This window comes from Oryctolagus cuniculus, chromosome 11 (genome assembly GCF_964237555.1).
Source record: "Oryctolagus cuniculus chromosome 11, mOryCun1.1, whole genome shotgun sequence".
In the NCBI taxonomy this organism is placed as follows: domain Eukaryota; kingdom Metazoa; phylum Chordata; class Mammalia; order Lagomorpha; family Leporidae; genus Oryctolagus; species Oryctolagus cuniculus.
In genome coordinates this window covers 42,602,699-42,629,017 of record NC_091442.1, presented here as the reverse complement: position 1 = coordinate 42,629,017, position 26,319 = coordinate 42,602,699, and the positions used below count along the sequence as shown (strand labels likewise).

The 26,319-nt window shown below is 48.8% G+C and overlaps 2 protein-coding genes across 9 annotated transcripts in view; one reads left to right on the top strand and one right to left on the bottom strand.

The window, feature by feature from the left end:
- The window catches only part of RRBP1 (ribosome binding protein 1), a 66,747-nt gene extending 61,988 nt beyond the window's left edge, over positions 1–4,759 (top strand). For 4 of the 6 annotated variants that reach the window (XM_070052114.1, XM_051845354.2, XM_070052117.1 and 1 more), the window contains 8 exons: positions 136–207; positions 595–690; positions 1,126–1,209; positions 2,417–2,506; positions 3,090–3,173; positions 3,460–3,558; positions 3,843–3,986; positions 4,240–4,759. In XM_070052114.1, the coding sequence (XP_069908215.1) occupies positions 136–207; positions 595–690; positions 1,126–1,209; positions 2,417–2,506; positions 3,090–3,173; positions 3,460–3,558; positions 3,843–3,986; positions 4,240–4,275 (705 nt within the window). In that variant the 3' untranslated portion in view covers positions 4,276–4,759. The remainder of the gene's footprint in view (positions 1–135; positions 208–594; positions 691–1,125; positions 1,210–2,416; positions 2,507–3,089; positions 3,174–3,459; positions 3,559–3,842; positions 3,987–4,239) is intronic. The other 2 variants (XM_070052116.1, XM_070052115.1) reach the window with 1 other exon arrangement.
- Positions 4,760–8,626: 3,867 nt separating this feature from the next.
- DSTN (destrin, actin depolymerizing factor) overlaps positions 8,627–26,319 on the bottom strand; it is a 35,671-nt gene continuing 17,978 nt past the window's right edge. For 2 of the 3 annotated variants that reach the window (XM_070052118.1, XM_002710960.5), the window contains 3 exons: positions 15,179–15,486; positions 11,323–11,399; positions 8,627–9,801 (listed from right to left, as the gene is read on the bottom strand). In XM_070052118.1, coding sequence (XP_069908219.1) covers positions 9,692–9,801; positions 11,323–11,399; positions 15,179–15,486 — 495 coding nt within the window. In that variant the 3' untranslated portion in view covers positions 8,627–9,691. Of the gene's footprint in view, positions 9,802–11,055; positions 11,111–11,322; positions 11,400–15,178; positions 15,487–26,319 lie in introns of all 3 variants that reach the window. The other variant, XM_070052119.1, reaches the window with a different exon arrangement.

The window sequence follows — 26,319 nt, the reverse complement described above, 5'->3', positions numbered from 1 at the left end:
CATCCCCAAGGGGCCCTGCTGCCCGGGGATTGGCTGTTGGGCAGCCAGGGCCCATGCTTGTCTTGGGGTCCCCTGGGAGCCTGCCGACCCGGGCGAGGCGCCTGTGTGTGATGGGCCCTTTCCCTGGCTTTGCAGTCGCGGGTCACCGTGAGACATCTCGAAGAAGTTGTGGAGAAGCTCAAAGCAGAGCTTGAAAGTTCAGATCAGGTAGGTGGGAGCCGTGCCCAGCAAGCGGCTCCATCTCAGAGAGGATCATGGGGGCCACGGGCAGGTGTCTGCCCCCAGGGACCACGAGTCGTGAGACCTTGTCCTCAGTGTCCGCATGGCTATCGGAATGGGGGCGCCCAAGGGAGCCCCTCTGCTCTTTCAGTCACCCCGGGGAGCGCCTGCTTTGTCTCTGTGGGTCCTGAGGCCGGCTGCTCCCACACTTGGCAGTCCTGGGGCTTGGGGTGCCGTTTCCAGGAGAGGGCCTCTCGCCATGGCCTTGTTGCTTGCTGGCCTCGGTGGAACCAGTAGCTGACGGGCCCCAAGCTTTCCTCATGGCAGGCCAGGGTTGGTCCGGAGCGGCCCTGACATCAGCTCGTATCCGTCCAGGTGCGGGAACACACCTCGCATCTGGAGGCGGAGCTGGAGAAGCACATGGCGGCTGCCAGCGCCGAGTGCCAGAACTACGCCAGGGAAGTGGCTGGGGTGAGTCTGCCTGCCCGCCAGTGGCCCCTGGCCCCTGGGCTCTGGGCCCTCCCTGGCCCCTGGGTGCAGCTCTTGGCCCGAGCTTCCAAGGTTGGGTTTCGAGGCGTTTGCCTCCGTCCCTGCACATACCTGGCTGGACCATGAGAACTGCAGAAAGGCATCCTGAAGCCAGGGCCGGGCACTGTGCCAGCCTTGCCCGTTCCAGGTGCCCCCTCTGTGGGAGTGGTCGCCTGGCTTGCTGACGTTTCCGGTGGGAAGTGGGTTTAAATCGGTCGCTGCTTTCCGACTGTTCAGAGGCGGGAAGCAGAAACAGGCACACTCTCTCTGGGTTAGTCTCAGCCCCATGGCCTGAGCCTGGGAGCGGGCGGGCCCGGGGCAGACGGTAGGTGTGCTGGCTTTGTGTCTGCATGCCGACTGCCTCCCTCTCCCCCCAAGTTGAGGCAGCTGCTGCTGGACTCTCAGTCCCAGCTGGATGCGGCCAAGAGCGAAGCGCAGAAGCAGAGCGACGAACTCGCCCTGGTGAGTGGCCTGGGGACCCCCTCGCCGCAAGGCCAGGTTAGCCAGGGTTAGGTGGGTGTGAGACGCCTGCCACCTGCCAGAAGCTAGCACAGCTCAGCAGAAGGGGCGCCACCGACGTAGCTGCAGGGGCTGGTGGGTGCTTCTCCCCTGGCAGCGTGCAAGGAGCTCCTCTCTTGTGAGCCCACTCCTGTGGTCACCCCATGGCTCTAGGCAGGTCCCTTGCCCTCTGGGGGTTTCCTCATCTCGGCAGCAGCTCAGACCGAGTGAGCCACACCACAGGTGCCCAGGGAACACCCTGCCATGCCAGCCGAGTTGAGCCCAGCTTTCAGTCATGGCATCTGATCCCATGACCCAGCTTTCTGGGGCCTCGCCGCACCCAGCATGGACGCAGCTGTGTTGCTCCAGCTTTCTGCGAGGAGGGGTCTGGTGTGTGGGGCCAGCCTCCCGCGCAGCATGCCCGCCTGGGCTTCCCAGGCTCATCCTGACTCGAAGGATACTTGTCGCACACGCTGGCCACACAAGGGTCAGGCTGAGTCCCCAGGAAATGGCTCATGCCATCTCCTCTACAGCTTCTTGGCCTTGAGCTGGCCAGTGGGGCTTTTGCTTTTAGGGGTGCTGGGAGGGAGGGGAGGCTGTTGAGGTTGCCCCTTGAGGCCGGACCTTGTGGATGGGGCCCAAGACCACCCATACCCTTGGGGAACTCACACTAAGGGCCTTGTCCAGGGCTCCCACAGGAACTGGGCCCTAGCCGCTTGAGTGACACTGCCCTTCAGATCAGAGGCCCCGCCCCCAGTGAGCCCAGGATGTCACCCAGTCTCCTGCAGCCCAGGAGCGGGGGCCCTGAGCAGAGGACCATGGCTTTTTTTTTTTTTTTTTTTTTTATAAGATTTATTTATTTAAAGAATTACAGACGAGACAGAGGTCTTTCATCTGCTAGCTCACTCCCTGAATGCCGCAATGGCCAGGGCTGAGCCAGGCTGAGGTCAGGAGCTTCTGGGTCGTCCCTCGGTTTGGCTCACACTGGAGGTTCTGTTTCTGGCCCCACCCCTCTGCACATGCCTGGCGGGGTGGGGACTTACACACAGGTCCCGGGACCAGACCAGGCCCCTCCAGGAGCCTCAGCCCTCCGAGGGCCTTGAGTGAGTGCGCGCGAGGTAGACGCGAGACCGGCCGTGTGTTTGCACAAACCCACCCCTCCCTGTTTCAGGTCAGGCAGCAGTTGAGTGAGATGAAGAGCCACGTAGAGGATGGTGACGTAGCTGGGTCCCCAGCTGCTCCCTCAGAGGACCCTGTACAGGTTAGGGCGGTGAGCTGGCCCCGAGATGTTTCACTAACCCCAGGTGGAACCTATTCTCACCTAACCCTGCACCATGGTCCCTGGCCCACTTTGCCCAGAGCACGAGCACCCAGGGTCTGAGAGACACAGAGTGAGGGCAGGGCAGGAGCCAGGTGGAGAGGCCCTGAGCCGTGAGGGAGGGACTCGAGGATGCGGTGTGGCCGCCACCAGGCAGGGGAGGTGCCTTGGGCAGGGGCTGCTGCTGCTGAAGGGCGTTGGTCTGCCCTTGGGGTCCGAGGGCAACATCTGCTCTCCGGAGTTTTGGTCCAAGTACCAGCTGGGCCTCACAGGCAGGGTTCAGGGAGCTGTCACCGGGAAGGCTGTGGCCTGGCTGTCAGATGTTTCGTCCTGTGGTCTCTGAGGTCACAGACACATCCCCCCATCCCAACGTCTCTGCAGAGGGGAGCTCTGGGAACCACTTAGATGGGTGGAAGCCAAGGAAGCACAGAGGCCGCTGGAGGGGGCCCAGTCTCGGCCTGCCCAGGAGCCCTGGGTTCCCAAGGGTCCTTCACTGGGTTCCCACGGTCCTTGTGTTCCCACGCAGCTGAAGACGCAGCTGGAGCGGACAGAAGCCGTCCTGGAGGACGAGCAGTCTCGGCGGCAGAAGCTCACAGCTGAGTTTGAAGAGGTGAGGCCCTGCTCATGGACCTCCGCCCATTCCCCCGGGAACCAGTGGTCATCACCACCCTGCCTGCTGTGGCTGCCACCGGGCCTTGCGCACGCAGGGGGTGGGTGCACAGTGGGTCCAAGGCTGCCCTGACTGCTGGTGCTCTGCACCACTCTGCTGCCTCCTTGCCTTGGGGCCCCACTACCCATGCTGGCCACAGGCTGGGTGCTTCTATCCCCAGGGGCCAGGGGGTGTGCCTGCTGGTGCCAGTGAGGCCTCACCCTGTCTGGCTCCCCTCCCCAACAAGGCTCAGACAGCAGCGTGTCAGCTACAGGAGGAGCTGGAAAAGCTTCGCGCCACCGGCCCCCTGGAGTCCCCAGGCGCAGAGGAAGCCGTGCAGCTGAAGGTAGGGGCTGGCTGGGGTGTGTGCCAAGGCCAGGGCCCTTCGTGGCCTCGGAAGGGTCAGCAGGGGAGAGCCAACCCCGCCTGGGCCAGCTCAGGCACCACCTGCATGGGGGCTGGGAGCCATGCTGAGGCCCCTGAAGCAGGTCCAGCCTTGCAGGGAACGTGGGGGACCAGGCCTTTCCTCTCTGGGGGACAGAAACTGCCCCCAGCACTCCAGTCCCCAGAGGGTAGGACCTGTGGGCATGGCTCTGTACACGTGACCCCCTTGGACCTCCTGTGCTGCAGGAGCGACTAGACAAAGAGAAGAAGTTAACAAGTGACCTGGGGCGCGCTGCCACCAAACTGCAGGAGCTTTTGAAGACAACCCAGGAGCAGCTAGCAAAGGAGAAAGACACAGTGAAGAAACTGCAGGAGCAGCTGGCAAAAACAGTGAGTGCTGCTCACGCGGGGCCGCCGTGCTGGCCTCCAGGGGCTGTGGGAGGTGCTGGGAGCCCCGGAAGGCAGGACAGGTAGGACCAACCACCCTGGGCGGGGGGGGTGAGGACAGACTTGTCACCTGGCCAGCAGCCCATAAGGCCTGGTCCTTACTCCACGCCTGCACGGACCCTTCTGTCCTCAAGCCCCACAGGCCCAGAGTCTGGTGGCCCAGCCTCCCCTTCACACTGCTCTCCACTATCCACAGGACGGGAACGGCGCCAAGGAGGGTACCTCCGTCTGAGTCTCCTCTGCCGAAGACCCTACTGTTAACTTTACCAAAATGCCTTACACATTCCTTTTACAAGTAAATCAGCCAACCGCCACAGCGTTCACCAGGCCCACCCTCCAGGGGCTCCGGGAGAAGCCATCAGAGACGAAGCTTGCAGACTGCCATTCGTCAAAGAACCTTTGTCTCGGTGGATAAACACTATGCCCGCGAGCCCAGCAGCCCTGGATGAGGGCTGCGCAACTCGGGCAGATCCTGGGGGTTAGCTGGGAGGCCGGGAGCTCGGATCTCCATGGCAATCAGTGCAATTGTTGTGTCTCCGCAGTGGGGCGGGAGGCAGCCGGCCCGGGCCAAGTGCTCAGAAGCTGCAGGGCAAACTGGAGGGCCGCAGCCCAGCCCCACTCAGCCTGGCTGCAGCCCCTGACCCCTGCGAGTTGCCAACCGGAACTGGTGTTACCTCCTGGATGTTAATGCCATTAAAACCAACGTTGTTGCCCAGCGCAGAAGTGTCGTCTGGTGCTGGGGCGCCCCCTGGGGGAGAGAGCAAGCTTGGGTCTCAGTTCCCTTGAGGGGACTGACAGCTCTGTGAAGCATGGGGATAAAACTTGCTGCTTCCTGCCCTTCCCATCGCCTCACAAGGGAGCAGGGCCTAAGACCCTGGTGGCCAGATGCGCTGACCACCCTCCCCTACCCATGAGCAGAGCTGTGGGTAGCCTGCGTGAAGTGAGCCCAGCAATGCACAGGGGGCTTGGCTGGCAAGGTCCATACCTCAGGAGGGGGTGGTACTGGCCAGAGAAGCACCTGGAAGCAGAGCCTCACAGGTGGAAGACCGGGTGTCCTTGGAAACCCGCAGCCAGGGCTCCTGGTTCCTGAGGGAAAACAACAGGAGCAGGAACTGACGCAGAAGAGGCTCAGTCAGCACAGTGCCTGGACCAAGCCAGGAAAGGGAGGTGGGCCTGAGTGGCAGGTGGCAGGCGCCAGGCAGTTATGTCCCGGAGCTGCCTCCCAGAGCTGCTCCACTTCCTTTCCCCTGGCCAAGCCTCGGAAGCCTAAGGAGGTGCCGGCTGGCCAATGGCTGAGCAAAGCTGGGCACTCAGACAGCACTTGCAGGGGTGGGGAGTAGCGGGCCTACAGCCAGAACTGCCCTGGGCTTCTGCACCCCCACGGTCCCTCCAGTGGTAGGTGCAACTCTTCTGGGAGTGTCCCTACCCCCCACAACCCCCAACTGAGCCTGGGTGTGGCCCTTGCTAGCCTGTTGGAAACAAGGTGCTAGGAGTCTGGGAAGTACCTCCCTCCAAGAGTGGGCTTAACCTGGAGCTCACCAGAAAAGGTGGCACTTGTTGGGAACCGCAGGCACAGAGGTTCAGGTATGCTCGGGGGTGAGGCAGGGAGGGGAAAGCACCAAGGAGCCACGTGGTGAAAGGCAGGAGGTGCACAGAGGGTTTCTCAGCAAGGGCAGACAGCACCTGCAGAACTCTGAGGTGGCAGAAGGGGCTGGAGCGCCGACCCCCTGGTTTCTGGCCAGGAGACAGTGGGAGGAAGTGACCAGTGCCCAAACCTGATGCCTGTACCCGCCCAGACCAAACCCCATGGAAATGAAGGGACCTCACCTGGTAACAGGTCAGGTTTCAAATCCACCTCCACACTTAACACTGGGCAGTGCATCAGCAACCTGGGTGAGTCAGGATGGGAGGGAAGACACTGGTTTTAGACTGCCATGAATAGCAGCTGCTGAGCCCCACAGTGCCTCAAAACGGACCCTGTTGTGTACCCAGTGCCGGAGGGCAGGCTTGTGGGGGGGAGTCCAGTGTACCAGTGGCCTTGGGCAAGGTCAGTCGTTTGGGGCCGTGGTGAGTGGCTGGGGAGCAGGCCAGACCTGTGCCTGCATCGGGACTCTTGGATTACCACAGTGGGCCTGGGAGCCTATGTTCCCAAGGATCGCCTCCCTGCCACACCGCAGACTTGGAGGCTCTGCTGAGATGCCCTCAAGGCCCAGGACTGCAGAGGGAAAGGGAGACCTTGGAGAGACTAGGATGCTGGGGGTGCCAAGCTCTGCCTTTGGGCTCCAAGAGAGCAGTGACTGCGCCCTGGATTCTGGCTACAGTCCCTCTCCCCAGCACAGTGAGAGCCCAGCGTCTGGCTCTAGGGCAGGAGAGGACAAAAGCAGCTGCAGTACATGTTGTGCGGAGCCCCCATCCGGCTGGCCTGGCCAATTCCCTAAGATGCCCCTGAGGGAAACTTCCGCCTGCAACCTGCACTCCTACCATAGTCCAAAGTTCTGCCCGCCTGCCTCCGCGGCCCTGAGGCCCAGCAGTGGCACCTCCCAGGCCAGCAGAGGGAGCCTGAATCTGCCAGGCATCAGGCAAGCCTTGCCCCCACACCTTCCAGGACAAAGTTCCACTCCAGCAGACAGCGGAGTGCTTGCGAGAGTCAGCATGCTACAGATTCCACAGGAGCCTGGCTCGTGGCCTGTCCCACAGTGTGGTGCTTGGGCAGCCCTGGACAGCTGGCTTCCAACAGGAAACGCTGGTCTTCCAAGTCCAAAAAAGCCTCCCTTAAGGGTGAATCCAACCAAGATCCCCAGAGATGAGCCAACACTTCGTGGAGGCCCACACACCCCGGAAGCAGCACCGCGATTACTGGAAGCCCGTCGTGCAGACAGGGCTCATAAGCCAGCTGACTGCTCACCTGTGGGCTACTGACCATAACGCACAGGCCCAGGGTCTGCAGGCAGCAGCTGGAGGAGGGAGCAGCGCAGGGCAGGCAGATGCGTAGGCCAGCTCCCGTCAGGTTTTGGTCAGCCCAGGGAACAGAAGAAATGTCTCCCTTCTTGTCCCTTTCACATCTCCTTTGGTAGCTCTGAGTTCCAGATGTTAGAAATGACCTCACCAGAGGGGGGAAGGGAATGGCTCAGATGAGAAACCAGGAGATGCAGGGTTTTGTCCCAGCAGTCACAAGTCAAGTGACCTGTGGCAATTACTTTACCTCTGGGCTGGCTACTAAGGGGACTGGCCAGAGTCCAAGGAGAGCCCTGGGCAGCCAGCCAGAGCACCGCAAGTTAGAAGCCTGGCTTCCGGAACACCCTCTCATCACTCTGCCACCATGCAATCCATGTCCCTTTTTCCGGCTGCAGCCCAACTGGGACCCAGTCCAGGGCCTATTACATTTCAGAAACAGCCCCGATCACAAAGCAGTATGTCCTTGGCGCATCCAGGCTCCGATGGCCCAAAGGGCAAGGCACCTGTCAAGGAGAAGCTGCCTTCCCAGGTGTGGAGCAGCCAGTACTCGGGGCAGTTTCACATGAAGGAGCCCACGAGACTGGACCGAATTCTGCTATCCACGTCAGTGTGTTCGCTGTGTCCTCAGAGACTACATTCTCTGGAACAACAAACATCATGGGCAATCTCTGAATTGTTAGCACTGGCTTTACTCACCTCTCTAAAGGCCAAAGAGCAGCCACTAGGTATCTGAACCCTAAGTCAGCTTCCCATGCATACATTTTTGTAATGTGTTTGCCAGAAGCAGAGTATACCTGCAGTTTTACTTCTAATAATTGTCAACTGAGGTCTAAACCCCCATTTTGTATTGGCCCCAACCTCAGTTGCCCTAGGAGTGGGTGTTTGGCCTAGCAGCCGAGACACAGATTAAGGCACCTGCATCCCATCTGGGAATGCCTGGAGTCAGATTTCTAGCTTCAGCTCCTGATTCCAACTTCCTGCCAATGCTGATCACGCAAATAACTGGGTTCTTGCCATGCCGAGAAACTTGGAATGAAATCCTGGCCCCTGGCTCTAGTCCCAGCCTCAGCTAATGTGGGCACCTGGGGAGTAAACCAGCATGTAGAAGCTCTCTGTCTGAAATTACTTAAAAACAAAAAAACACCACTCCCCCAGGTAGAGAGATGTGTATTCATCAGCATCTTCCAAACTTCTGGACTAAGAGCAAAGTGCTGTGGGAGATGTCTGCGTCACATTACGTGCCCAGCAGCCTGCACTGCTGCAGCAGAGAACGGCAGGTACTGTAGCAGGGTCACACGCCACAGCAGAAACCACAAAACGGACTCTAACACACCTGACCCAAAACCTGGCTCTACCTACAGACTGCCAAGTAGGGCAGCCTTGGGCCTGCGCGGATTGCCTGGAGGCCTATTAACATACGGTCACTCACTCAAAACACTGCTTTGCAGTAAACAAATTCGGGATTAAAGAATGACAATCAGCCAGTACTGTTTTATAGTAAATTCTGAAAAAGATAAGCTTGGCATTTTGGGGAAATTTGGAATAAAAACTCCTGTCACAAATACTCAGGCCTCGATGTCTTACCCCACATGGAAGGCAAATTCACACATGAATAATTACACAAGAGATTAAGTTATAAATGCTTCCTTTATTACATAAAGCCAGTAACTGCTACTTCTAAGTTTGACTGTGCACCTCTATGTTGTTCAAAGTGTTTTATGCCTGTGATGTTTAATGACAATCACTTCCAATGTCATCCGTGGCACCCGCTCCCCGCTTCACAGCTGAGCAACAGCTCCCAGGCGCGAGCACACACTCAATGTTCTTCCACACTGTACTGTCCCAGAAACAGCAATGCTTCGACAGAGACGCAATTTTTAAAAAATCACAGGTGTCCTAGCTCATCAATATATCATTTTATCATTTTCATTAACAAAGCGCATTACAATGGAGCCCTAATTTGCATTGTAATTAGTTGTTACAAGACACTGCACATTCTCCTGAGGACACACCACCAATTCCAAGATGCAAGGTGACTCTCCAGTCTCCCCACCTGCGAGTAGCAAAGGCACCGCAGGTGCAGGAGCTGCTTCCATCGGCATGCCTGAAATAGTGCTTTTGCAAGATCAGCGTGAATCGTAAGTGGACACAATTTTGAGGCAATCTTCATTACACACTGGGTAGGATTAAAAAACTGCCCAACTTAATCTGTTATGTTAGTATATTAGTATTGTTATATATTATGGGGAGAATTATATTCCATTATTCTGTTTAGTTTCAGGAAGAATAAAGAATTTGAACCAAAATTATAACCAGATTATGACCAATTCTCTAAGCAAAGAAACAAATTAACTTAGGTCAACACAGATGCAATAATTCTCTTCACATGGCCTTGCCCCGTTTTGTGAACTGCATTATTAAAACTCCTGAGCTTAACAAAAATCTTTATAAGGCAACTCATCAAAACAAGCATGAGGCCAGTAAGAATTTAATTTCACACCAATAGAACTGCAGATCTAGATTTATTTAGGGCCATGATTGCACGTGTATAGAATATTTAGTTTACTCTAAAAGATTACAAGACAGCTCCCTCTCAGCAAGACCCTGGCCTAAATATATTTGCTTTACTTATATAGCAAGAAGAAGATAACATTACACATGGAAGCTTTCCATTTGTGGCACTGAATGATGAGCTACACAGGGCATCCTTCAAAAGCTACAATTAAGGATCCACCTAGCTTCTCTGCAATGCAAGCCCGATTGAGGTCTTCTGGCCCATTTGCTTGACATTCATGTTTTATCCCTAGGGAGGAAAAACAACAATTCTATTTAGAATTACAGCAGCAGCTTATCTATTTCTATATGACAAAGACCAGTTCTAGCAGGCATACTGTGACATTCACGAACCGTGGTATACAGTGATCTGTAACTAGGGGCCGGCACTGTGGTACAGCAGGTTAAACCACCACTCATGACGCTGGCGTCCTGTGCCGGAGTGCAGGTTTGAGTGCCAGCTACTCTGTTTCTGATCCAGCTACTTGCTAATGAGCCTGAGAAGACAGCAGAGGATGGCCCAACCACTTGGGCCCCCACAAGTCACATGGGACACCCAGATGGAGTTCCTGGCTCCTGGCATTGGCCCAGCCCAGTTATGGCTGTTGCAGTGGTTTGAGGAGTAAAAACAGCAAATAGAAGGTCTCCTGTCTGTCTCTTGCTGCCTTTCAAATGAATAAAACATGGTTTGAAAAAATATGTAGCACCATGAAAACTATGTAAAATGTGTTACAAACTGCTTTCTCAGAAAAATTTCATTGCCACCCTGGAAAACGAGCTCAACTACACAAGAATGCCGTCGCCTCTCTGTGAAGAGTGCATTCTAGGTCCATTTCTCAAGCTCTGCTGAAAGCAAAGCAGGTCAGCTTTTGGGTCACTCAGTGATGCTTAAATATAAAAAAAGACAACAAACGATCTTTTAATATCACCAAATCAAGTCTATGCAGAAAGTCCCTTTAGGAAAGGCAATGCACCACTCATCTGATGAGGAATCTCCTCTGAATCTTCCTGGTTTCACTGTGGAAATGTTGAAGTTTAAGGAGTCATTTAAAACACTGGTTAACAGAACACACTTCCAGGGAACACTCCAATGTCCAGACAAATGCAAGAGGAGCCTGACGCAGCACTGAACTATGCAGCAGCAGGGCTTAGGGAAGGAAGCAAGAATCTTGTTTTCCTAAGTCAAACAAACCACGGCAAACCTGTTCTGCTACGAGAACACAAAAACCAGTCTCAGTAAAACAAACAAAACTAGCGCTGGACCAAGCCCTTGTGACCCTGGCTCAATCAGATGTTTGAAAATAGTAACGGCAGGAAGGCAGTGGGGCAAACCCTTAAACTAATGCTTACTTTTGACCCCAACCACACCTTCCATTCTACAGCTGAGAGAATGACGGCCCACGGAGGTTAAGTGATGTTGGCTAAGGTCACACAGCAGTTAGACGACAAGCTTAGCCCCCAGTGCAGGCCTCTGGGCAATCACCCCATGCACTCTGCATCATACCCACGTTTCCTCTTGGCTGGAGTCTGGCTGGAGACCACATCAGGATCCCAATCCCCTAGTGGCAAAGTCAAATTTAACTGCCAGCTCGAGGAGTGAGTGCACTCGCCAGTGGACAGAGATGAATCAATTACCTAAAATCATACCAGTTCAACAGTAAAGCTACAGGTTAAGTTCTCCAAAGAAAATGAGGCGCTGCTGAGAAGAGCTGCAGCTCTCCATTCCAGGGACTCATCGCACGCTAAATGTGAAGTCAAGTCTAGAACCTACCTTGGAACTTCTTTTTGATTGCATCCTTGGAGCTTGCATAGATCATTTTACTTTTCAGAGGTGCTAGTTCTGGTGCCCTAGAAAGGAAGACACCAAAAATGAAGAAAGCCAGTTTAGAGAAAACACAACGTACACCTTGTTAAACAGCCTCCACGGGGAGGAAGGGGTGCTTGCCTCTCCTGAAAGCATTTCCCTAACAAGTAAAATTGCTTATCTCCCTGCCTCTTCCCAGAGTCATGTAATGGGTAGGCACACACAGTTACTCAGGGTGACAGCACAGTTTGTAAAAAGCCAGAGAGGGGCTGGCATGGTGGCGCAGCACACTGATCCCCTGCAACACCAGCATTCCCTAATGTGCCAGTTCAAGTCCCGGCCACTGCACTTCCAACCCAGCTGCCTGCTAATATGCCTGGATAGGTAGAGGAAGATGGCCCAAGTACTTGGTCCCCTGCTACCCAGCTGAAGCTCCTGGCTCCTGCCTGGCCCAGCCCCAGCTACTGAAACTGTTTGGGGAGCAGACCAGTACATGGAATGGTGATCTCTTTCTCCCCATCTAATTAACTCTGCCTTTCAAAAGAAAAATTAATCTTTTAAGAAAAAAAATTTTTTTGAAAAAGCAAAGTACCCTGGTTTAAAAAAAACACTATCAGTAATGTAGCTCTTCTTTTTAAATTTTTTTATCTGCTATGTTCAGCCTAACAACCACATATATTCAAGTTTTGAAAGTTTTTCTAGTTAGAGGAAGTTTCAGAACATAGAAGAAATACAGAGAACAAATGGTATCTGCCGTCCAGAATCAAGTATTTGGGCTTTTTTGCTGTAGAATGTTTACTAAAGAACAATAAACTGCAAATAAAGCAGAAGTCCCCTTCTCCTGAGTCCCTTCACTTCTATCTATTTCAACAGAGCCTCTCACAAAAGGATTGGTTTTCCTTTTCAAACTAACAATCAAAATCTGAGTGTCAACAATTCTCTGGAAAAAATACTAAATCCATATGTATAATCATAAGTCCATGGTACAGGGCACTTCAGCAATAACTACATATTGTCAGTATCACCATCTTGTACTTTCCAAGTTTTAGTGCCTTCTGCCTGGTGAACAGAAGCACACACACGCTTCACAACACTTTCTTCAGCAGTGCTGGAGAACCACGCAGTGGGTAACAGACTGCAACCCTTCATCACACTCAGACTGTTTATACGTCACTGTCTTCTTCCCTCTAGACCAAGCAGACCTCAGGCCTGGCTCTCTGCCACAGTCCCCACACGGAGCAGAGTGAAATGCTTGGGCACGTAAGGATTCCATTTAGCGGCCATGATCTGGGACGCTCTACAGCCAGAGGCCTCACCTGCTCCCACCCTGTGTGCAGCCTCTGGCCCTCTGATGCTCACAGGCTCCAGACCCACAGCCCAGTGAAGGGTCAAAGCCACAGTTGCCTCAGGACCAGCACATGTGTGAGCTGCAAAGGTAAGTGGGTACTTTTCTTACACAAATAGGCCAGGGACTGAGCTGAGTTCATGTAGCTAGATGGTTAAAATACTTTAAGAGCCACTCCCAGGACCCAGCTTCTTACAGAAAACGCCTGTAATAAGCTTTTATTCTTCCTTAAATTAATACTGCAAAATAAATCATTGCATTAACAATGATTTTCCCTTTCTTCTTTCTACTTTTCTTTTCCAAGCATTCTTCAGTAATCATGTATAGCTCTCATAATGAAGAAATTCATTAAAACCAGGAAAAAAATCTTCAAGTGGAGGAAATAGCAATTTAAGCGTATGTGCTTTTAGCTGGCTCATGTGACACTCCGCCGTAACACCCAGAATGGCAGGGACTCCACCCATGTATTCAGAGCTACTTTTTCAGGCTCTCACGCAATACAATGCGTTTAATGAACGCACCTTCATTCAAATCAAAATCATACTTATTTTAAATCTCACCAACTATTATCTTATGGAGCAGCCACAGTAAAGGTGAGTTCCAATACACGCACCCGAACTTCACAGCTGTGGTCCATACACACCCTTCTTGAACTCCGATTCTTTTGGCCTCCTAGCCCCACATCCCTTACACCTCAAGCTGCTGAGTGCACATGGCTAAAGGCTAAGTCCCTCTCTGCCTTGCACTGGCTCAGGACAAAGTACTGGAGAAAGTGTTCCCTCCTAAAAACTGGAGGGTGTCACCATCTCTTCCACTTGGAGTATTTTCATTAGGTGGCTACCTGACCCTAACAAGGAATGTAGTATGATGTCATTAAATGAGGATACAAGTGTGATTTTTCTCTATAGCTTCTATAGTTTAAATCAAATACTGATTTTATCTGAAAAACCCAAATAATTCCAGAAGAAGGCCATCCCAAACACTTTATAGCACCTTTTCATTATCTGGAGCATGGGTTGTAGGGAACCTTTTTTCTGCCAAGGGCCATCTAGATATTTGTTACATTTGTGGGCCATAAAAATTTATCAACTTAGGGGCCGGTGCTATGGCGTAGCAGAAGCTGCCGCCTGCAATGCTGGCATCCCATATGGGCGCCAATTTGAGGCCCGGCTGCTCCACTTCTGATCCAGCTCTTTGCTACAGCCTGGGAAAGAAGATGGTCCAAGTCCTTGGGCCCTTGCACCAGTGTGGGGGACCCAGAAGAAGCTCCTGCCTTCGGATCAGCACAGTTCCAGCCGTTGCGGCCAATTGGGGAATGAACCAGCGGATGGAAGACCTCTGCCTCTCCTTCTCTCTCCGTTTTAACTCTTTCAAATAATAAATCTTAAAAAAAAAAAAAATCAACTTAAAAATCTGCAGAGCCAGCACTATGGTGTAGTGGGTAAAGCCACCGCCTGCAGTGCCGACATCCCATATGGGCAACAGTTCAAGTCCCGGCTGCTTCACTTCCGATCCAGCTCTCTCTATGGCCTGGGAAAGCAGTAGAAGATGACCCAAGTCCTTCGGGCCCCTGCACCCACATGGGAGACCTGGAAGAAGCTCCTGGTTCCTGGCTTTGGATTGGCACAGCTTCAGCAGTTGCAGCCACTTGAGGAGTGAACCAGCAGATGGAAGATTCTCTAACTCTTTCAAATAAATAAATAAACCTTTAAAAAATCTGCATACTTTAGATTTATTGAATTTCAAGTCCCACCTGTGGTTGCCTGGGCAGAATCAGATCAAATGATTTCAAAGGCCTTCCTTACACAGGACCATGGGCTGAACGTTTCCTACCCAATCCACAGCAACACTGTCCAACAAAGCTTTCTGCGATGGAAAATTCTACACCTGCATTACTCAATAAGGCAGCCTCTAGTCACGTGACTAGTGAGCATTTGAAATGTGTTAGTTTATTCAAATAAGAAACTGAATTTTAATTTAAATGAACTTAAAATCCACATGACTAGTGGCTGCCCTACTGTATAGTGTGCAATGTAGAGCAAATCACAATGAAGAGGCAACAGTGACAACTTCTGCCAAAGTGGCACACCACACAGGACAAGTAAGTTCAATTCTTGGCACGGCATGTTGGAGAGGTAGGATTCTGGCTTACAGAAAATGTTAGTAGAGACTGGAATCTTTAGCTTATAATCAGTAAATTCAGAGCCGAAAGAGAAATCTACCTTCTCTGCCCTTGCTTCACCCAAAAACAAAACAACACAAAACACAATTATTGAAAAGTCACATTCTTTCAAGTAGATACAGTAGTGAAAATTTGAGTCCCAAAAGCTAAGCCCTTTCAAAACCTTATAAACAAAAATTAGATTATAGTGACTGCAAATAGCTTGAATAAAAATGGTCCTAGAACCAGTTCTCTAAGAGCTGACAATGAGGGACTAATCCAAGTTTCCCTGAGGCCAATATTTTTAACACACTTACCACAAAAAAAACATCAACTCTTCTTTTCTGGATTCCTTGGTTTCAAAGCTGGCATCATACAAAGCATAGCGACAATCTTTTTCAGGAAGCATTCCTACAAAATGCTTGAAAGGATCGGTTATGGTCACACCAACATCTCCAACCAAGATCTCCTTGCCTTCTTCTACAATGATGCACTTTTTGTCTGCACTGAGACAAAAAATGACAGCCTTCTTTCTCTTCTTGATTTCTTCTGGTGTGGAGCATTTCCGAACTTTCATGTCATAAAATATGCGACATACTTCATCAGCAACTTGTACTCCTGAGGCCTATCATGAGAAAACAGATGAGGCTTAGAGTTTTTATCATGCAAATACAAAACACTTTTAGTTATAGACTGGCATATACTTAAAATGTTTTACATATACTTACTAGTCAATGAGAAAATATGAGCTGAAACCACTAATTTCAGAAATCAAACTTTGCTAAAAATTACATACATAAGGCAGTCATCAGTACTTGGGGGGGGGGGGGAGTGTGTGTGTGGGGGAAGATTCGGCTACAGCAGCCTCTTGGACCCTAAACCTAGAAAGCAATGCTTCTTAGGGTGCTGCTTTATTTTCTTATACCAATTGCTCAGAAAAATCACCAGAGACAAAGCATCTCCCCAGTTTGCACAGCAGTGCTATCCAAAATTCCTTTCACAATGCATGGATGCTCAGAGTTGCTGGGTTTGGAAAATTCCATTTCTATAGCATCTCTTTCTCTAGAAAAAGTATTAAAAGGTCTGAACCTTGTTGTACTTACATTCCAAAATTACGTGATCAATATTCACTAACATATTAGTCACCTTCCAATAAAATTCTACTTAACAAAACAATCTCCAAGTTTTAAATTAAGATTATATAGGAAAATATTTACTGCTTTAACAAAGAGGATGGCTAAATTTGAGATCTGCATGTTAGAATATTAATTGTACCCAAAATTAACGCCAGGTAATTTAAGAAATAAAAATACACGTGAGGTAAAGACATAACTCACAGAACGGGAGAAAATATTTGTAATCAGATTCAGAATACATAAAGAACCCTTACAATTCAACAATAAAAAAAAAGACAGGGGTGGGTGTTTAGTGCTGCACATCTCATTTCAGAGTGCCGGGGTTCAAACCAGCTTTAGCTCTGCTTCTAATCCCAGCTTCCTACTAATGCACACCATGGGAGGCAGAAAGTGAGTGGAGACTGAACCAGTGGATAGAAGATCTCTCAATAAATCTGAAAAAGGCAATAAGTCAATTAAAAAATGGTCAAAAGATCTGAACAGATGTTTTTCCAGAAAACAAACACGAAGGCCAATAAGCACATGAAAAGAAAATGATCACTAGGGAAATGCAAACCAAAATCACAATGAGACATCTATCACTTCACACCAGCCCAGATAGCTAAATAAAAGTGATGGACAGTAACAAATGTTGGTGAGGCTGCAGAGAACCTGGACCCCTCATACACCACTGTGTAGTAAGGCAGCCATTTTAGCAACATGCTAGCCCTTCATAAAGTTAAACATGGAGTCACATATAACCTAAGAATTCCACACAAATACATGTACCCAAATGTTCACAGCAGCAGTATTCATAATAGACCCCAAACAGAAAAAACACTTAATTTCAATCAAGGGGTCAACAGATTTTTAAAATGTGGTATATCCATACAATGAAATATTATCTGGCCATAAACAATGAGGTGTAGATACATGCTACAACACAGATGAACCTTGAAAAGCAGGCTAAACACAGAACCCAGAGGAGCCAGTGTGGTACGGCAAGTTAAGCTGCTACTTGCAATAACAGCATCCCATATTGGAATGCTGGTTCAAGTCCTGGCTACTCTGCTTCTCATCTAGCTCCCTGCTGGGAAGGCAGCAAAAGATTGTCAAGTACTTGAGCCCCTGATAACCAGGTGAGAAACCACCTGGTTCCTGGCTTCAGCCTAGCCCCAGCCCTGGTTGTTGAGGGCACTTCGGGAGAGAACCAGAAACTAGAAGGAGTTTGTATCTCTATCACTTTGCCTTTCAAATAAATTTTTTTTCTTAAAGATTTATTTATTTATTTGAAAGGCAGAGTTTCAAAGGGGGGGGGGGGGTCTTGCCATCCGCTGGTTCACTCCTAAATGGCCACAACGGTTGGCACATCCAAAGCTAGGGGCTTCTTATGGGTCTCCCACACGGGTGCAGGGGCCCAAAGACTTGGGCCATCCTCTACTGCTTTCCCAGGCCATAGCAGAGAGCTGGAACAGAACTGGAGCAGCCCTGCTGTATCTCAACCTGACGCCCATATGGGATGCTGGCACTGCAGGCAGTGGCTTTACCCACTATGCCACAGCACTGGCCCCCTTTTTTTTTGTTTTAAAGATTTGGGTTTTTTTATTTATTTGAAAGGCAGAGTTAGAGAGAGAGAGAGAGAGAGAGAGATCTTCCATCTGCTGGTTCACTCACCAAAAAAATGGCTGCAAGAGGCAGGGGCCCAAGCACTTAGGTCATCTTCCACTGCTTTCCACAGGTATATTAGCAGGGAGCTGAACTGGAAGTGGAGCAGCCGGGTTGAGCCTTAAACCAGCATCCATATGGGATGCCAGTGTCTCAGGCGGCAGTTTAACCTACTATGCCACAAACACTGGTCCCTCAAATAAATAAATCTTAAGCAAAACAAAACAAAGAACACAGGCAGAGAATGCTACATATCACATGATTCTATTTTTATGAAATGTCCAAAATAGGCTAATCCACAGTCAGAAGAGTGGATCAGCGGATTTCAGGGGCTACAGGAAAAGGAGAAAAGGAGTGACTGCTAATGGGTATTGGATTTCTTTATGGAGTTATGAGTATGTTCTGGAATTTAACTGGAGTGACAGATGACACAACTGTGAATATAATGAAACTGAGTTATTCTTTATTTTTTGTGAATAGATCTCAATATAGCCATTATCTAAAAATAAAAATGTATGTAAGTGGAGGGGAGTACTTTAAGATCTTAAGCATTTACTTAAGCCCCAAGTTTTCAATTCTGAAAAAATTTCAATGTTATAGTATTTATTTCAAAGTTACTGTAAGTGGTATATTTACTGCTCAAAGTTTTTATCGGTGTCCTAAATATGGGACAATGGGATTGAAAGGGTTAAGGTAAAGAGGCCATCTGATCATTTGATTCATTCAAGGAATACCTACATACAATATATTTCAATATCATCTAATTCATATCTAATCGTAAGCCACTTCAATCCTATCTGAACTACATTTTCAGCTTATAAATGAATATTTCAATGTAAATTAATGAAGTCATACAGAAAATTAACATTAGAAAACTCAAAAACTACACAATTCTATTATAATCTTTTAAAAAAGAACTTTCTTTGATCCTTTTTATTGCTTTAAGGATAGTATTTTTCTAACCTTTAAAAATTTATCTACGTTAACAATGTTTATTTTGCAGAGATAATTAAGATGTTCAAAATAATAAAAATTAATAAAAGACTAGAAACTGACCAGATTCCTCTAACTTCCTAGTTTGCAATACTGATGTGTAAGCCACATTTGACCCAACAAAGATTGTAAAATACCACAACATATATATTCAACCAGTATCTGACTATATCTTAATATCTAAGAATCTCAAAGGACATTCTAAATTGATTTCAAAGTTAAAAATCTAATTAAACATGTACTAAAAACTGAAAACAGAAAGTACCTGTAACTTGTGCAATTATAATGCAGCTAAATCTGGTAATTTACAGACATCTTAAAAGCCTCAACAAAGAGGGCTTGGGCTTTTTTCTATCAGAAATGAGGTCTGGAGGTTTCCGATGAGGAAAGACCATTAGACACTTGCACTTAACGACATGAACACCGTGCATGAGGAAAGTGCCTCAGAAACTGAAAGCAGAAAGAGCAATATTGAGGAGAGAACTCAGAACTACAGATGCAAAGCTGAAAACAAAAAACAAACGCCAAGGACATGTCAAAGCCAAACCAATACAACTGAGTAAAACAGGAAGGAGCAGCATCAGATAAGAGCCACAGTGCTCTAGACTTGTGACTTAATGTATGAGCAGATGGGTGGAACTATCGCAGTATGACACGTCAGCCTGAAGACTGAACAAGACACACAGGTGGAGATGACAAGTCAGCAATGCAAGAGTGAGCAGGAGACTTACAGGAAGGCTGCACCTAATACATATCCTGGATAGCACACACAGCGCTGACACCAGCATCAACTGCAAGAGAACTCAATCAAGGAAACCAAGAGTGAAGAAGAAAATCAGAAAACAGCATCCTAGAAGCCAAAGGAGAGTGTTTCCAGGAGAGCGATTGCTAGTAACAAAAAACTTCAGAATTTGAGGGAGAAAGACTGAAAAGAAACCTCTAGGCTTGGGGGCCAGCGTTGTGGCACACCGGCCCCACTGCCAGACATTTCCAAATCACAGTAATTCTATGAAACAGCTGTCATTATTTGTATCTTACAGATGGGGAAACTGAGGCACAGAAAGTAACTTGCCCATAGTCAAACAGGAAATGACAGAAGTGATATTTGGAATCAGGGAATTTAGCTCCAGAAGATATTCTTAACCACTCACATAATTAACAAAGCCAGAGATCTAAGAGACTGATAGGAACCAGGGGAGAGTTAGTCTTAGCTAAAGACTTGGCTAACTCTTTTTTCCTTTAAAATGGGAAAGAGAGGAAGACAGTTTGGAAGGAAGATGAACTGCCAAAAGCTACACCAGCATGGACCTGTTTTCTCTACACAGTGTAAGCCAGGAGGAGTCAGGAGGGATTTCAGGGCACACTATGAAAAGATTCAGAATTGCTATTCTGGGGCATTCCAAAGGGAATCACCTGAGGATAAGGAAAAGGGCTCTGAGGCCTTCTAAGGGTTCAGGTGGGATCAGAGGAGGCAGCGGGACAGAAAGCAGACGCGATGACAGTGCAAGTGGAGAGGAAGGACTACACATTCTCCTCACTTTCTTCCAAACTCAGGCTTTCAACTCTCTAATATAAATGACTCAAATGCTGTTCAGACTTCTGCCTTCCTAGCTCCTAGCCTTTACACCCAGTCTAACTAACACCTCCAGTTGGAAGTCTCAGCATATCCAACATGTTCCCTGCTAATCAAATCAATCTTCCTTTCTAGTACCTATCACCATCTTTTTAATTGCACAAGGCCAAGCCTAAAAGACATTCTCAATTCCTTCTCTCTCGCCCTACATAATTCTGGATTTTCATATTTCTCCCAGTCATTTCATGCCACTGTCCTAGTCCAAGTTCCCAATGCTTCCTACCTGATCTGCTACAATAACATCCCAAATGGTTGATGAGTAGAACCACACTGTTCTCTTCCTAGGCAAACAGGAAGACCGCACTCCCCAGTTTTCCTTTCCAGTTCATTTGGGGTCATATGTCTGAATTCTGCACAGCAAAGGTGGGCATGGTGGTATAATCATTTCTAGTCTTAGCCCTTTAAAAATGATCTTTAAAACATTAAATACGGGGTTGGCGTTGTGGCTCAGCAGGTTAAGCCGCACCTGCAATGCCGGCAACCCAAACGGATCGGCAGTTCAAGCTCCAGCTGCTGCACTTCCAATCCAGCTCCCTGCTAATGTGCCTTGGAAAGGAGAAGATGGCCCAAACACCTGGGCCCCTGCCAAATCACCGGGAAGATCCAGATAGAGTTTCAAACTCCTGGCTTCGACCTGGCCCAGCCCTGGCCACTGCAGCCATTCAGAGAATGAGGAGGCAGATGGAAGATTTCTCCTCTCTCCATCTCCTTCTCTCTTATCCCCCTCTCTCTGTAACTCTGCCTTTCAAATAAGTAAAAAATAAATAATCTTTAAAAAATATATACATATGTACATGTCAATCATAACTTACAAAAATTGTTTTAAATAAAAATGATCTTAAGCTTTGTCCTCCCTTGCCATGATGACACTGGTGGACATACTTTACAACAGAAGACAGCTGCCAACCCTGCTGGACTCTGCAGTATAGAGACAAATCTTCATTGTATTAAGCCACTGAAATTTGAAGTTCAATTTGTTATCACAGCTGTTCCAATACATCAAAGTTGCTCATGTTCACAGCTGATTCCCTCTACTCTTTAATTCATTCTGTATGTTGCAGCCCAAGATCTGAAACACTATTCAACCACCATACTGAATTGAAAACACTGGGAGTCTGGCCTGGCAGTTAAGGCACTGGCTTGGGACGACTGCATTCCATATCAAAAGTGCCTGGGGGTCGGCGCTGTGGCATAGTGGGTAAAGCCGCCGCCTGCAGTGCTGGCATCCCATATGGGCGCCGGTTCGAGTCCCGGCTGTTCCACTTCTGATCTAGCTCTCTGCTATGGCCTGGGAAAGCAGTGGAAGATGGTCCAATGTTTGGGGGGTGGGCACCCCTGCACCCGAGCGAGAGACCCAGAAGAAGACCCTGGCTCCTGCCTTCGGATTGGCACAGCTCCAGCTGTTCAGCCACCTAGGGAGTGAACTAGCGGATAGAAGACCTCTCTCTCTCTGCCTCTGGCTCTGCCACTCTGCCTTTCAAAAAAATAAATAGATCTTTTAAAAAAAAGAAAGTAAGTGCCCGGGTTAGAGTCCCAACTTGGCTCCTGATTCCAGCTTTCTGCCAGTGCTATTCTGGGAGGCAGCAGGCCATATACCTATACTTCAAACAGTTGAGTTCCACCACCTACATGTAAGACCTGAACTGAGACCGTGGCTCCTAGCTTCAATCTGGCTGGGCTCTGTTGCAGGCATTTCGTGTGTGAATTAGCAAATGGAAGATCAATCTCTGTATACCTCTCTGCCTTTCAGGGGCCGGTGCTGTGGCACCGGCATCCCATTTGGGCAGGTACCAGTTCTAGTCCCAGCTGCTCCTCTTCCAACCCAGCTCTCTGCTATGGCCTGGGAAAGCAGTAGAATATGGCCCAAGTGCTTGGGCCTCTGCACCCGCATGGGAGACTGGGAGGAAGCACCTGGCTCCTGGCTTCAAATCGGCACAGCTCTAGCCGATGTGACCATCTGGGGAGTGAACCAACAGAAGGAAGACCTTTCTGTCTCTCCCTCTCACTGTCTCTAACTCTACCTCTCAAATAAATAAATAAAATCTTAAAAAAAAAAAAATTCAAAGCCTTCTAACTGATCTGAGGATAGAAATAGCAGTAATTTTATAATGCACATGATCTGACCCTACCTACCTCTGTAGTCTTGCCTTGTTGCACTCCCTCTGCAATCTTACTAGTCCCTGGTCTTCTTTCAATAAGGTGAAAGTATTTGCTATGCTCTCTCCCACCTCAGTGCCTTTGCCAGCCTTGTACATTCTGCCTGGATGGCACCTCCCTACCCTTTCCCTAATCCACTCTTTAAAAAGCTGAAATTCATGCACAGTTTTTTCATAATACACATTTCCCACAAACTTTCTGAAGACTTTTCTGTGTTTGGATTTCAAACTTTTTTTGGCACCAAAATGAACTTGCCACTTAGTTCTGTTTTTCCATGAACTTTTAAAAATATTTTTGGACATGATCTCATGAGAACATATCTCAAGACAACTTTTCTCTGTAAAGAAATGCAGGATAAGCAGAGCTGCGCTTTTGGGAAATATATTAAGCCATACGTAAACTAGAAAAGGAAGAGAACTGTAGCAGGAAAATCAGTGCAAAGGCCTTGATTAAGTTAGAGGCAGTAGTACTGAAGGGGAGGGAATGGGTACCAATACTGCCGAAGTCCCTCTCAGCGACACTTGGTAGTCACAGGACTGGAGAGGGAAGGTAGAAAAGGACTGGAGATCAGTAGGCCGATTAATATTGCCAAATGCCAGCTTTCTCTCATCCTTCCACAGGGGTGGCTTTACAGGTTTTGGCATTAGAACTCAGTTTGGCATTAGAACTGGTTCTTCCTATTATTATAATACAAAATTTTGTCAGTGGAAATAAGAACTCTAGCAGATGGAGTGCATGTTACATTCAACAAATATATATACATTTGTTATACCCCTCGGTTCACTTAGTACATCCTTGAAATAGCCATGATACGGCAGAAATGAAGATTAAACAAACGGTCCCTGATTCTTGATAATGATTATACAGTAAGACTAAAGCCATGAAGACAGACTCAGAAACCAGCAAACTGGGACCGGTGCTGTGGCGTAGTGAACTAAGCCTCTGCCTGCAGTGCCAGTATCCTATACGGGCACCTGTTCAAGTCCCAGCTGCTGCACTTCCAATCTAGCTCCCTACTAATATGCCTGAGAAAGCAGAAGAAGATGGCCCAAACAGTTGGGCCCCTGCACCCACATGGGAAGATCCAACAGAAGTTCCTGGCTCCAGTCTTCAGCCTGGCTCAGCCCCAGCAGTTGCAGCCATCTGAGGAGTGAACCAGCAGATGGAAAACCTCTCTCTCTTCCACTCCCTCAGTATTTCTTTCAAAAGTAAATCTTAAAAAAAGTAAGAAAGCAAACACCACCTATAACGAAAGACTGGCCCAGCACTGCCCAGGCTCCTCCCTTCCTCCACACGCCATTCTCCCAGTGCCAGAGTATCCTCTTCTCAACAAGCTGGCGGCTCTTTTACCTTAGATTCTGTCAGGGGCACTGGAAAGCTGGTGTAAAGATTAATGAGGTGGTGTAAAGATTAATGGGTGTGGCGTAGCTGGTAAAGCCGCATCCTGCAGTGCTGGCATCCCATATGGGCACCGGTTCAAGTCCTGGTTGCTCCACTCTCTGCTATGGCCTAGGAAATCAGTAGAAGATGGCCCAAGTCCTTGGGCCCCTGCACCCACGTGGAAGACCCAGAAGCAGCTCTTGGCTCCTGCCTTCAGATCGGCACAGCTCCAGTCATTGCGGCCAACTGGGGAGTGAACCAGCAGATGGAAGACCTCTCTCTCTCCCTCTGACTCTCCTTCTTCCTCTATGTAACTCTTTCAAATAAATAAATAAATATTTAAAAGAAAAAAAGAATAATGGGACTGAAAGAAGATAAAATAATCCTCAAGTAACTGCAGTTAGTTAACATCTTGGAAACCAAGAGAGAACTTGAAATTAAAGTACCAAAACTATGTCAAGAGTCCACACAAGTTCCTCTATCAATTAGCTGTGCCACCTTGGGCAAGACATTCAACAGCTCTAAATAAAATCAGTTCTTCAACTGTAATGTAGGGTAGTGCACTAGATCAGCTATTATCAAACTTTGGCATCACCTGCAATTTTGCAGAGTTCCATTTAGATTATCTAGAGTAGAGTCTGAGAGTTTTCACTCACAATAATTAGCTCCCAGTAAGGATCACTAAAATTTAATATTAAAATTTCAATAAATTTGGGTAGGTGTTTAGCCCAGAGGTTAAGATGCCAGATAAGAAGCTCATAAGGCCGACGCCACGGCTCAATAGGCTGACCCTCTGCCTGCGGCGCCGGCACACTGGGTTCTGGTCCCTGTTGGGGTGCCGAATTCTGTCCCAGTTGCCCCTCTTCCGGGCCAGCTCTCTGCTGTGGCCAGGGAGTGCAGTGGAGGATGGCCCAAGTGCGTGGGCCCTGCACCCCATGGGAGACCAGGAGAAGCACCTGGCTCCTGGCTTCGGATCAGCGTGGTGCACCGGCCACACAGCGCACCAGCCGTGGCGGCCATTGGAGGGTGAACCAACGGCAAAAGGAAGACCTTTCTGTCTCTCTCACTGTCCACTCTGTCAAAAAATAAATAATAAATAGAAGCTCCTATGTCATATCAGGGGGGGAGTTTGAGACCCAGCTCTAGCACCTGACTCCAGCTTCGTGATAATGTAACCCCTTGAGGCCCTGCCACCCACACAGGACACTTGAATTGAGTTCCTAGAACCTGGCTTCGTCTTGCCCAGCCCCAGCTGTTCTGAGGATGGATCATCATTTTTTTTTTTTTTTTTTAATTTGACAGGTAGAGTTATAGACAGTGAGAAAGACAGAGAGAAAGGGCTTCTCCCATTGGTTCACTTCCCTAATGGCCGCTATGGCTTGTACTGTGCCGATCTGAAGCCAGGAGCCAGGTGCTTTTTTCTGGTCTCCCATGCAGGTGCTGGGGCCCAAGCACTTGGGCCATCCTCCACTGCCTTCCCGGGCCACAACAGAGAGCTGCACTGGAAGAGGAGCAGCCAGGACTAGAACACGGTGCCCATATGGGATGCTGGCGCCACAGGCAAAGGATTAACCAAGTAAGCCATGGCAGCGAGTCCTAGAGTGAACGAGAGGATGGACCATCTCTTTCTACCTGTCTCCCTCTCTCTCTCTCTCTCTTTTTAAAAGATCTATTTATTTGAAAGTCTGAGTTACACAGAGAGAGACGGAGAGGCAGAGAGAGAGGTCTTCCTTCTGCTGGTTCACTCTCCAGTTGGCCTCAACTGCCAGAGCTGTGTCGATCTGAAGCCAGGAGCTTCTTCCAAGTCTCCCATGCGGGTACAGGGACCCAAGGACTTAGGCCATCTTCTACTGTTTTCCTAGGCCATAGCACAGAGTTGGATCGGAAGTGGAACAACCGGGACCTGAACTGACACCATATGGGATACCAGCACTGCAAGAAGCGGCTTTACCTGCTATGCCACAGCACCCAGCCCCTCCACCTGTCTCTTTTCAAATAAAATGAAAATAATTTTTAAATTTTTTTAAAAGGCACCACACAATGGTATTAAAACTTTTTTTTTAATAAATGCAATTGTGAAATTTCACTCAGTACACTAAAATCTTAGCTCACTGCAATATTTACTTCCTTGCCCATATGTCTTATTTTTATCCTGAAGCTATAGTGGCAAGGGTACTTTACAAATACTAATAAGGCCAAGCTCAAAGCTTTTCTTCCCCATGAACTCCCAATAAAGTCTACTGGGGCCTTTCTCCAAATCATATTTCAAATAAAACACACAGGAATTCAAAAGAAGCCACATATATTGAAATACAGTATCTATGATGACAGTTCAACAATTACTGTATTAATTTTGGTGGATGTGTTAACACAAAGTGACATCATGGGAATTTAGAAATAAAGCTGCTATCAGCTGTAACACCGACACGCACTCTGTCATGATACCGAGCTGGTTCTACCTAATAGGCTCTCCACCAGTCTTGTGTTTTGGTAGTTCTCTAAGCTCATCTAACGA